The 12,832-nt window shown below is 38.0% G+C and overlaps 1 protein-coding gene across 1 annotated transcript; it reads left to right on the forward strand.

Annotated features, from left to right (window-relative positions):
• Positions 1 to 2,520: 2,520 nt before the first annotated feature.
• Positions 2,521 to 9,435, forward strand: alx1 (ALX homeobox 1). Its single transcript, XM_064343005.1, has 4 exons — positions 2,521 to 3,809; positions 4,381 to 4,685; positions 5,638 to 5,766; positions 8,241 to 9,435. Exons 1-4 carry the CDS (start codon positions 3,584 to 3,586, stop codon positions 8,559 to 8,561), a joined length of 981 nt encoding a protein of 326 aa, XP_064199075.1. The 5' UTR covers positions 2,521 to 3,583; the 3' UTR covers positions 8,562 to 9,435.
• Positions 9,436 to 12,832: the final 3,397 nt, after the last annotated feature.

Consider the following 12,832-nt stretch of genomic DNA (forward strand, 5'->3'; position numbering starts at 1 on the left):
ATATCAGTACAAGCTCAAAACACAAATCACTTGAACTGGTCTTAAACTTCTATGCAATATTTTTTTCTCTAAAACTTTAAAAAACGATAAAAGTATTATTTAACCCCTATTGCAACAAATGAGACTTTTTCAGACATTGAAAGTGTCATGGTTGGTTTATAATAAGCTGAATGTCCTTTCAGAGTATTTCTTCACTATGCATTTATTGAACCTGGAGACAGGGTGTGACTCGTGCTCTGGTGTAAAAGCTGCTACATTAGTGCAGCTGGAGGAATCGTATGCCTCTTGGACAGAGGTTTATTATTGCTTTAATTATTGCAGTGCTGATAGGGCACGTACACACAAACTGTAGCTGACAGGTTTCATTGGAGCCAAGATTAAAAAAAAAAAAAAAAAACTGTTCTATGCTTGCCTTATGAGGTAGAAAAAATATGAATCAGCTGTTCTGTCTTTTTAAACGTTCGTGTTTTAAGAGCATGCTTTTTCAGTTGTTTCACCGAGTTCCGCATTTGGCGCATTTGGCGTGGAAATCTGTGAAACTAGGATTATTCCGGAAAATTACGGTCACCCACACTGGTGAGTTTTGAAGAAAAAACATATTTTAAAATATTTTGAGAAATTGCTTGAACCATATGGAGAAGAGGGGCTTACCACATATTTAGTTCTCCTTCAAGTCACAAATGTGCTCTAACCTCAACTTTATTCTTGTGTGTACTATGTTTAAAATCAGAATCACCTCACAGATATATAGACTATTAATTTAATTTGAATCGGGCCTACTTATCATTTAAATAATAAGACTTTACTATAACTGACACACATAACATTGCACCCATAACTGCAAAACCCCACAGCTTTACAGTGAATTATTTGTAATGACTTTCAAGAATAAAAAGCAAAAGAGCTTTGTGGTTTGTTTAAATTGAAAAGCGAACCATAGCAAGCAATAATAGATGTGTCTGTTTCTGGGTAGATGTAGGCAGGTTTTTGGAGCTATTTATATTTTATGCCTTTCAGACAGAAATGTGGATTTGAAGGGCTTCATTGAATTTAAACATATGAAATATTCTTGGTTATTTTTACACCATAAACTAAGGAGAATGTGATCCCTGACTGGAAGGAATCTTAATCCTGTTATGAATCCTGAATATCTGATGCCAGCAGAATTGCCACTTGTGGCAGATCTGAGGGGAGACCCTAGTGAGCGCGCTCAGATGTCCGAGAGAGACACATTTTCTCCTCAGCATGGGGGCCGGCCTGAGGATCACCCTGCAGCCCCCAATAAAGGGTACCCCCCATTCATATTTATTTTGATTTTTTTTTTTCCCTTCTCGCACCGTCCAGCCAGGGTATTATCATTGACCACCCATATCTAAATGTGGCATGCTGTCTGGCACTGCAGGGGGAAGAGGATTAAAAGTGAACGAGGTGGTCACAGACAGGCTAACTTCTGCCATTTTTATTGTTAATCAAAGCTTGTGTTAATTATTTATTTATTTTTTTCCTGCTAATAACAGAATGTAATTACATTTATTTTTATTGTAGGCTTCAATTCTATTGCACTAGCATCCTAGAATATTTTATTATAGCTTCTGTTACAAACAATAAAAAACTTATTGTAAATAAATTTGTGCTTTTATAGTCACCAGTGAAAGCAAAATTATTGTATACCTATCTCTAGGTGACCTCGTTTCTAGTACATGTGAACGTTTAAATACATTTACAATTTGGCAACAACGAACTGGGATCTTTTTGTTCCACCTCATAATATAAAACAAGATTTTATTTTCCATTTAAAAAGCCTATTGATTGCAAATTATGAGGAAGTAATTATTATCTTAATGCCATATGTATAAAAACAAAACAAAACAAACTATACAACGTGATTTTCGTTGCTTGAAGTCTGATCTGATGTACAGTTGTGTTTAAAGTAGGCAGCAATATAGATATATTGTTAAAACAGTTATGTGCTGTCTGTTTGTCGTTGCATTAGGCTTTAAAATAAATTTGAATGATTCTTTAAATTTAGAATAATGCATTTTGACGCAAGGATTTGTCTATAATGACTAGTCATTCTGAAGTTCTGGATAAATATTAGTTTATTTTGACTGTAACTGTCGCCCGTTCTGGATTCGAGTCGAGACAACCGTCGGTGTCATTTCTCTGAAGTCTTCATTTGTGCAGAAGGCTATGCGCATCATTTCGTCACTCCGGATTCGGTGTCCGTTGCATCATTATAAAGTTCCACAGATTCTTACTTAAACTTATTTAACAAAATTAACTGTGTCGAACTTTTAGACACGGAACATTTTATTTTTACTTATCTAATTGTTGTAAATTGTGCGATCTGAAATTGACGAAATAGCCTTTTTTTATTTAAAAGACTATCCTCTAAATTTGTTCTCCAAAGTATATTCATTTATGTATCCATTTACTGATGTTAATAATAATAATAATAATAATAATAATAACCGGGGAATAATAGAAAAAACAAGTTTTTCTTATTATTATTTGATTTTATTTTTTTACGTTTTTCTTTAAAATGTCATGTTTCGATTAAAACGTCTGGAAATACGAACATACGAAATACAATTTTCACTTTGCCATGTCGCTCAAGAGATAACGTTGACTACATTAATTATAGGCGGCTATAAGAATTATCTCAGGAATGCTTTGGGTATTAAAGTAAATATGTACTCAACTTTTCTTAATTTGTATTTATACCGAAGGGACAAAGCTCTCAATTCATACGGAAAAAATAAATTGCTCATATAATGGAATATTGCTCCCTTATAAATATGGGAACCACTTACTCTGTGGTTTACAGTCAGATAATTTCTAAAACATTCCATCATTGCCTTTCATTGTTTACACGCAACATGTCTGCTTGTATACGACCATCAAAACACATGTGGCATTTGCTTTCATCATCAAACCACAAAAAACGTATGGTTAATTGTAACTTTTGCACAAAATCGCGGGTGAAGATGTATAAGAAATAAATCGCATGAAAAGTCGAATAAAGTTGTAACAAGTAGTTTTTTGGCTAAGCATCCATTTGTATAAAGTCAGTACTTTCATTTTTATTATTTTTATTTTTTGTTTAAAAATATAAATATTTCACTATATGCCTATATAGGACAGTTATACATTTAGTGTTTCTTAAGAATGAAGCCTAGTTGTGTTTCCACATTTCTAAACAATTAGCAAACTAATTTAAACGGCAAAAATCATGATGAATCGTTGCACACGTTTACAGGAGATGTCAAAACATTTGCTGAAAATGAAAGTCAATTTAATTGTTATATCTTTTCAAGGCGGTGCAGAAGTTCTGTTTCGCTTGGATTCTTGGTCTGGGAGGAGTTGGTCTACTCCATATTCATACGGTGGGAGGCTACCTCGTGGACCCCGTTTAACTTCGCCATATAAAACGAGGCCTCGGGTTTCCCTATGACAAGACAAATTAACGGGCTTTGGAAACATACTTTCGGGGTACAGTATCGCTCTATTTAAATCTTCTTAACACCACGAATATTTATGCTCCAACTTGGCAAGCTTTGGGAAATCGACAGGCCTCAGCAGGATGATGGAATACATGACTGAGAAATTCTCCATGAAGAGTCAAGTCATGAAGAGCGGTGATTATTACATGGGATCGAGCGGAGCGCTGGACCAGGTCATGGAGAACTTGGATAGCGTGCAGTACTACAGCAATAAGAACTCGTCAAAGTGCGTGCAATCCTTCAGTCTACAAAGCAGTGACCCTCACGCAAGACTGGATCGAACGTCTCCATGTGATGACCAAAATGGTGAGCGGCATTTTTAATTTGCTGACTTTTTATTATATAAAATAGTTCACATATGTAGGTTAGTCATGGATTAGTTTTAAATGCTACCAAAATATGTCCAACTTGCATTTATTTCATCCTACTGTGGCCTCTGAAAGAATTTAAATAAAACCGGCCTGAGTATGAAAAACAGTGGGCTGTAGTTATGATAACATTTAATTAATTAGCATCTTATTCGGTCAAGAAATTATCCATATTCATTATTTACAGACCAGTTGGGATATTATTTTCTGGAAGAAAGCAAATGTATACTGGCAAAGAAAATCTACTGGATGCTATTCAGTGGGCTCCTTGATGTTTTGGGAGAGACATTGCAACTAACAACATAATTTCAAAATGAAATATTTTTAAATATAGTCTAATTGATTTTAAACGTCCAGTTAAATCCTGCTGATCTTTAGCCTCAGAGGCGTCAACATGCCAATTTTTTATTTCAAAATGTATTAATCTGCATCCCCTGAGTGCTTTGTCACAGATATTTCAATGTCAACGTTATTGTCAAATTAAAAACGTTTCATTTCTATTCATTTAGCAAATTATGGTGTCCAAAAACCCGAGGATGATAGCCTGCATACGGATCTGGGAAGGCCAATGGAGAATTGTTGCAATTTGAGAGCGTCCCCAGTAACGCCAGTGCAAGAGAAAACGGACTTGGACGACATTGGCGAAAAGTGTGACAGCAACGTGAGCAGCAGTAAGAAGAGGCGACACAGAACGACCTTCACTAGCACACAACTAGAGGAGTTGGAGAAAGTTTTCCAGAAAACCCACTATCCGGATGTGTATGTCAGAGAACAGCTGGCGATGAGGACAGAACTCACAGAGGCGAGAGTTCAGGTAGGCTACAATTTTTGCTGTTATCCGAATGTTATTACGATTGAGAAATTAATTGTCACAGATTGCGTCATTTGGTTCACTAATTTAACTCATTTTTCATGCACTCTCAAAACAGATCTGTTAAAAACAACACACAATGCGTCACTTTTTAACGCCTTCATGTGTAGTTATGCAATACACATTTTGCGTTTCTTTCAACAGTATACCTATGTGTTAAAAAAGTGTAGAGTCTGTTAATGCATGTGTATTTGTAACACAACACGTGCTGAAAGTAACACAAAAGCAGTAGGCTAACACAAAAAGTGTGTGGGATATTAACACATCATTTTTGAGTGTACTATTGGACAGGAAAATAGCCCAGTTTAAGATAAAATATCGAGACCAAGGCCTATGAATCAGACTTTAGAAAAGCTGCATTGAAAAAAAAAAAAAAAACAGTCACGACCAATCTGTTTTTATTGAATGGTAGTTAGAGTTACACGCCGTAATGTATTGGCATAGCTTATATCGAATGTTTTGGAAACAAAAATACAATTTTGAAATATTCCGTTTGATGATACAATAGGTCCATTATCAGTATCCCATGAAATACTAGCCTATTTCTAATTTATGCTTGCTTTGTTGACTCGTAAATTCGGTGAGTCCTTCATGTACACAGTGAAATGTCCAGTGTTAAGTCAACAAAGTACATCCCCGAATGAGTCCAATAGGAACCATACCTGTTAAGAGTTGATTTATCATTGAACATTTTACTGTGTAGCCTACCTATAAAATCTACCTGGAGGCACTGCAGTATTTCTACATAATCTACTTAGGCCTACTCGAATTTTGGGATCATCAAAGGTGAACCGATGACACATTACAAATGTGTTTTCCTGAGAGCGACCAACACTTGATAAAAGCCTTTAAATAGCCAACTTCATAAGAAATTATTATCTGGTTGCATCTTTAGGTATGGTTTCAAAACAGAAGAGCCAAGTGGAGAAAACGAGAACGTTACGGGCAGATCCAGCAAGCGAAAAGCCACTTTGCGGCCACGTATGACATATCAGTACTACCCCGCACCGACAGCTATTCACAGGTGAGACACTTAATTTGTATTTTAATAGGTCATTTGAAATGTGCCGTAGCCTACCCATAAGTAACAAACCAATGTTTAACGTATGCGATTTATTGCTGCGGTTGTTTTTGATATGGAGCAGTCAGGTTAGGACAGTAATACTGTATCCGCAGCAATAGGCTCTTTTTCCACTGCAAGGCTCGTGTCTAATACTATTTTGTATCAAAGAGCAGAGAAATATTTGCTTATTTCACACTTTAGAAATAGGAGTTAGTCAATAGTTTAGGCTGTCCATAAGACGTTTTTTCAGAGCTTTTTCACAAGATACTTATCACCACTTCCTGAAAATAAATGAGGCTTCTTTAGCCTGCTACCATAACCAGTTTAAGCATCAGACAGTTTTGGTTGTGTATGGAAAACTATGCATTTTAATGCAAAACGGCATATTTTCAATTTTATTCTGTTCTAATAAAAAAAGAGCAGAATAAATAATGGTTTTGGACCTGATAAGCTGATTGGATACATCTTTATTACGTTTTCCTCTTCATCTATAAACACTGTCTAGTGTTTAAGAAATATTAATATTATTGTATTATATATTGATTAATTACTTTGTATATTAACAAGAGGCATCTGGGTAGTTTTGGAGTTATGATTACTTTTCGAATTTTATGTTTCAAGGATTAAACCCCTTATGGTGCATGATATAATTTTTTGCAAGGAGTGGTATAATTTTTGTGAGGTAAAACTAGACTGTGATAAAGATTATTATTGTGTTAGCAAGCTGTCCAGTGGACACAGGCCTAGGTGCATGCTTCACAAGAAATCCATATTTCAACTATTTGCCATAACTCTGTCTGTCTGTAGATTTATTTTTATGTTTATGTATAAATACAGTATTTATTAAGCTTTCTTAAACTGGTATTATCAAAGAGCACAGAAAGAGCAGAGGAAGAGTGATATTGTGTGTATGTTCTTTGTGCACTGTGATAAAGAAACACATTGGTGTTGAAATATGGTCTCAGTGTCATTCAGAAAAGGAAAGGAAATTGTGGGATTAGAATTAGTGCTTGCATATTTGTGGGGAATGGTTCACATAAGGTAATGAGACAGGCCCCATGAGGGTATATTATGTGTTGGAGACACAGTGCAAAGAGCTCTTTAACAGTTATCGGACTAGCTTCCTCAAAGGTCTAGAAGTTCATGTTTTTTTTTTTTTCATATAAATTGATCCCAAAAGGGATCAATTGAAATGAACTATTATGAATACATATTTTTAAATGCATTTATTTTGTGCAATACCATATTTGGATGTCACTTGTCATTTACAATTGTGTAAAATAACACAAAGAAAAAATGAGGATATTGTAAAAATGGAGCAAATTAGCCAATTAAGAGCCGATGCATAAAAAAGGTGAACATAAAACACACAGGAACACAATCTGAGACACCGCTAAAAAACTTTTGTAAATGTTATAGTTTTCTGTAGAAAAGTATTCAGACGCACAGAGACAGGGGCCACATGTGCAGGAGATTTACTGACAGTAACTGACATAATTGTTGAAGGGGATTAGGCCTAGTTCAGATGATATAGATCCAGCCACAGTGGAACTCAATGGCTTGGCACACATCCAGCCACAAATCCTGTTTAATTCTGTTTTTCATTCCTGCTCATATGCTTCTCATATAAACATCAGTATAAACCCAATTTACCCCAGTTTACATATTACAGCAGGCAGATTCACAGACTTCAGGGCTACATTGTATAACATTTCAGTTTTACAACCATGATAAATATCAATTTACTTAAAAGCGAATATATATCTATATATATATATATATATATATATAGTCATCCAATGTCATCCAATGACAATATGTAAGAAAAAGAAAATGTGGGTTTATAAATTGCAGATTTGTGGGTTGTGTATTTCCAAGAGCATAATCTGGAGTGATTTTAAAAAAACAAACAATGGAACCATAATAGTCACTATGTTTATACTTGGCTGTATCTGAAGTCTGTATCTGAAATTTCTGGCTTATGCCATACAGTATGTTTGTCAAAGAATGCTTCTTAATGGAGGATGTGGTAAACCCATACATTTAGAAACATGTACACGCAGAGACATGCGTGTACATATATATTCTTTCTTTGTTTCTTTCTCTACCAAATCAGTGTTTAATGTTAAAATAGCTGTTTTGACAATTGTGACTGTCAGTCCTGGTTTAAAACTCCACCTGTTATGTGCTATTCTGAGGGGCATATTTGACCTCATGAATGTGCTTCCAGTCCAGAATTTAAGGGAGTTGGTACCCTTTTATGATACTTAAAGTGCACATCATCACTGGTTTTGTCCTTACTGAGATTACTGATAAATTGTAGCACAAGTTTGATTCTGATAATTGACTGGACAAGCACCATAGTATTTATTTGATTGCAAGCCTCAGATCTGTTCATCTGAGCCTTATAAGAACCCCTCGCTTCTTTTCTATAGATTCCTAACAATTTGTGGGCGGGACCAAGCCCCGGCGGCTCCATGGTGTCTTCCTGCATGATCCCGCGAGGCTCCCCCCCCTGCATGACCTCATATCCTCACTCCCCCCGTGGAGAGCACAGCTATGTGGGGTTCCCCAACCAGCAGAATCAGTTTGGCCATGTCTCCCTCAACAACTTCTTCACTGACTCCCTCCTCACCCCGCCCCCCAACGGGCACGCCTTTGAGACAAAGCCTGAATTCGAGAGGCGCTCTTCGAGCATCGCCGTCCTGCGGATGAAGGCGAAAGAGCACACGGCCAACATCTCCTGGACGATGTGAACGAGGTGCGACGAAAAATAACCCCATTACGTTAACTGTTGATTAATTATTGTGTTAATAACAACAAAAACAACAACAACAACAACATGGTACAGAGAGTGTCTTGTTATAATAATAATAATAATAATATAACAATAATAATAATAATAATAATAATAATAATAATATTTTACTTGTTCAAGTAAATCAAAGCTCTGTAGGAAGACGTACCACAGTTAGGTAGATTCCATATGCAGGTCACTGTAGACCAGCTGGCAAAACAAGCTCAGTCAAACCTGGAAGGACTTCGAACCTAACCCTAAGAGTATTGAATAAGTGATGGCTGTTTTCTTCTTGTTTTTGGCACCTGCCGAATGTCTTGGTCAGAGTGAAGGAGAATATGTATTGCGGTTTGAGTGAATCTTGGCTCTAAGGAATAAAACTCACTGTGGTCAGTCTAAATGGAGGCCGTAAGATTTTGTTGCACAAACAATGGCATCGATCATGTTTTTTTGCAACTTCAGTGTTTATGGGGGAATAAACCTCAGCTAAAACATTCACTATGCAATTCTAAAAACAACTTATAATTAAAAAAACAGTCAACACTCTGTCTGCATGATAGCCTTTCCTGGTATGTGGAGTCACATATATTTGTGCAGACTATTGCAGATAATTTTATTTTTTCTATACCAGTTGTATTCTCAGTCCAAGCTCAGGAATTCATCTCTGAGATAAATTGAATTGACATACTAACATATGTCTGTGTGCTTTGCAGCAAAGCTGTGTATTTCATGAACTGTGTCAACTTAGTGTTGCCGCACAAACTAGATGCAGTTATTCTTTTTTGTAATATATGTTTTTTAAGCCTATACAATTAAAATACAAAAAGAAGGAATGGTGGTATCTTTTTTCATTTGATAATTTGAGTTATCCCATTTTGTAATAAGAAAATTGTTGAGTGTGCATGTGTTTGTTGTGTGTGTGTGTGTGTGTGTGTATGCAGCGTATACTTGTGTGTACATTTATGAAAAGAAAAAGTACAAAGATATTCACTTATACACTTTGGTTCTGTGTGCTTTATCAGTGTTATTTTTAATGTTTTTAAATCTTGGGTGTGATACTGGGTGTTGCAACTATTTCTTAATCATGATCTGTCTGAAACACAATATTCTAGCAACATATCAAATACATTTATATCTCCAAGGATTTGTTTGGGGGCCTGTGAGGCAAAATATCTGAGTTATTGTGTTTTTAAAGACCCACGATACCCTTTACATAATTTATCCTGTCTGCAACCTCACTCACCACACCAACTCCCTCCCCCAACACACACACACACACACAAGCCCTCACCCTCCACGCAGACACATGCACCCCGCTCCCTCCACACACACAGAATACACACACGCACATATAAACACACATGACAAGCATGAAAACAAGCAAATATCTGCTCCATGCATTATCAGACAGTTGCCAAAACTGTGCCCAGTCAGTTAGCGTGTGAGGTCACTTCCTCTCCAAGATTGCATCTCTTGGCTTCTCAAGGAAAACTAGTCCTTATGAATGATTCCGCTGATTGAATTAGAGCTGAAACTCATGTCAGATGCATAGATAGACATCTCTGCATTTGCGCTTTTAGGGCCTTTTCTTTGGAACATGGTAACGTCATACACGCTGTTGATCAAAAATATGACATGCTTTCAGCATTCAAATGAAAAGGATTTTTTGCATTTTTAAAAAAGATTTTCCCTTTTGAAGTTCTGAAAACTTCAAGTCGTTTGAAATGGAAACCCATCTGTGTAAATATGTTAAGATGTCATCTTGGCCCGGGTGTTATTCTTTTGGAGAGATTGTTTTATTTTATAAATAAGGCTGAGAGGCCAGTGCAGGTGACGCCGGTAGAGTGGGAGTGGGGAGCTGAGGTGAGAGGTTGTTTTCGCGTTCGCGACGAAGGTACGCGTAATCTCTCACAGAGTTCACTCCGTGCAGTATCTGTTTGGCCATCAGTTGCCCTCGAGGGCTCTCTCCATCTCCGCCTAAGCCGCGATTGGGCGCTCGATGGCGCGGAGATGGATGTTCCCGAGCGGCGTGCACGCGTGAGCAGAAAACGTCCCTGGGCGAGCTCAGCAGACGCGATCCGTCAGCGGCCCGAATGGATTTGACCTCGCGGGGTTAACCGCAGCCATTAATAAAGCGCTCCTGCGGGGGAGTGCACCAGGGAAGGGGGGGAGGTGGTGGGGAATAGGGCTCTCTCAGAACGTCACCCCAGCTAAGCTGCAAAGATACAACCTTTAACTCCAAATTATCCGAATTGCACGCAACACTGTACGCAGGGTTTCATTATTCAAATTCACAAATAACCTTTTAAAAACTTTTCAAATATTAACACTGAAAAATGCATTGCTGTCCCATTTGAGCTTTGTTAGGGATGGTAGCTGGTGAACTTCTGCCACAGGCCTCCTCTTAGTAGCTATTGCGGCCCAATGCGCTGGGATGTCACCAGGATGACTACCAACCTCCCACCAACCCACAACACCCTCTCCCCCACAGAAGCTTAGGCACAGAACATCCTTTCCCTTGCCCATCCTGGGCCAACTGCTTTTCAACAGCATGAGCCCTCTTCTACAGAACTGGCAGAACATAACAGTGTGGTAACACTGTAATTTCATTAGAAAGGGATGAACTGTTGCTTCATTAACCCTCAGTAATCTAGCCCCCAGAAGAGTAGGGCATGCAGACGGCTGAGGGTCCCCTCACCTCTGAGACGGCTGAAAGGGGGGTGGTGTGGGTGAGATTTGGGCTCCTGAGGTGCAGTCACATCTCAGGAGTGTGACAAATGGAGGATCCGGCCTGTTTAGTGACTTCATGATCCATGCATTTCTCAGGCATTTTAGTTTCTCCCTCAGCCAAAAATTGTGACTGACGTTGGCCCATATCCAGCGTCTTGCAGAGAGTCAAACAGGGAGCCAAGGCAGCCCAGCAAGATATTGATACAGAGGGTATGTTTGTGACCCTGTTTAATGTAATAAGAGGCAGGAATTGCCAGGCCAGGCACTCTGTGTATGCATTTTCAACATCAATGCCATCGTTGGAATACTTGACTGCTGCCTTTCTCAAAAATGCTAACGGTAATAAAAAGGCTCTTTGCTTCTTGACGGAGGGTTCGTTCCCATGCGTGATTAGATAAGTAGGTGAGAGCATGACCGCATCTCAGCCTGACTGAGGAACTGATGAGACTGTATTTGTGTTTCTTGCTTCGAGGCAACGTGTGTTTGGGACACCTTTAGGGAGTTCCTGGTGAATTATGCTAAACGTGTCAAAGACACACATTAGTCTCCCTCCTCATTTTGCGTTACAAATATGGAAAGCATAGATCACCAAAGAGCCTGCGTGTCAGCACAAAGCCTCTGTATGTTTTTCCTTCATCGCCGTAACACACAGGAAGTGATGTTTGCATCAGCGGGGTCCCATCACTCAAGCTAAGTCCCAAAATGCAACGGGTCCTTATGTTTTCTGACTCCTGGAGTGCAAAGGCCAGGCGTCGCTCATTTCATTGCATTTCCAGTTGGAGCTGTGTGACAAACCTGCTCTAAGCCTGCTGATTTATTGCAGAAAATAAGGAGAAAGAACTTTTTAAAAAATCCTGGAGGACCCTGGGTGATTTATGATGTGTGATTTTTGAATTAGTTACACGAGGCCAAGTTGGTGACTGAAAGCAAGAAAGTGTCAAACTTTAACGAGGGCAATAAAACTGATAGTTAATTATTCAATAGGCCCATGACACTGGGACTGTTGCAGTACCTCATTGTCTTAGTAAGACATACAAAAATATAAATTCATATATCTCAAAACAATTACAGAATATATATTTACAGTAGTACAACTGCAAATATGTAGACACTGAAAATGGATGGTGAGAAAGGTTGTAAGTGGTATTCAAATACAGTTTTTTTTTTTGTTTGTCTTGATTGGTTGAGATCATTATAATGATTATCAATACATAATACTAACTGGGTTTAAACCTTAAAAAGGTCAGATTTTGTCACAATCAGGGAAGGACTCCAGTACATAGCAGAATCCTAATCTCAATATTACATGTTAAATAGAAACCAAAGAATATTCAAGAGTCTTTAGTAGGAGTCTTTTACTCCAAAACTCCAGCATAAGGGACTGAATTTATTTTTAACCAATAAGAGGTACGCAATGCATCGAAGCACCACACACAGCCAGGAACAGAACATTAGATTGAGTCAGGAGATAACTGACACTCCAAGTACGGGACAAACTAC

This window comes from Anguilla rostrata, chromosome 7 (genome assembly GCF_018555375.3).
Source record: "Anguilla rostrata isolate EN2019 chromosome 7, ASM1855537v3, whole genome shotgun sequence".
NCBI classification, from domain to species: Eukaryota; Metazoa; Chordata; class Actinopteri; order Anguilliformes; family Anguillidae; genus Anguilla; species Anguilla rostrata.

Bases quoted from the DNA above. Each gene is read 5' to 3' on its own strand.
- alx1 (XM_064343005.1), top strand. From the start codon at position 3,584: ATGATGGAATACATGACTGAGAAATTCTCCATGAAGAGTCAAGTCATG. The intron at 3,810-4,380 runs GTGAGCGGCATT...CTATTCATTTAG, and splicing joins TCCATGTGATGACCAAAATG to CAAATTATGGTGTCCAAAAA. The intron at 4,686-5,637 runs GTAGGCTACAAT...TTGCATCTTTAG, and splicing joins TCACAGAGGCGAGAGTTCAG to GTATGGTTTCAAAACAGAAG.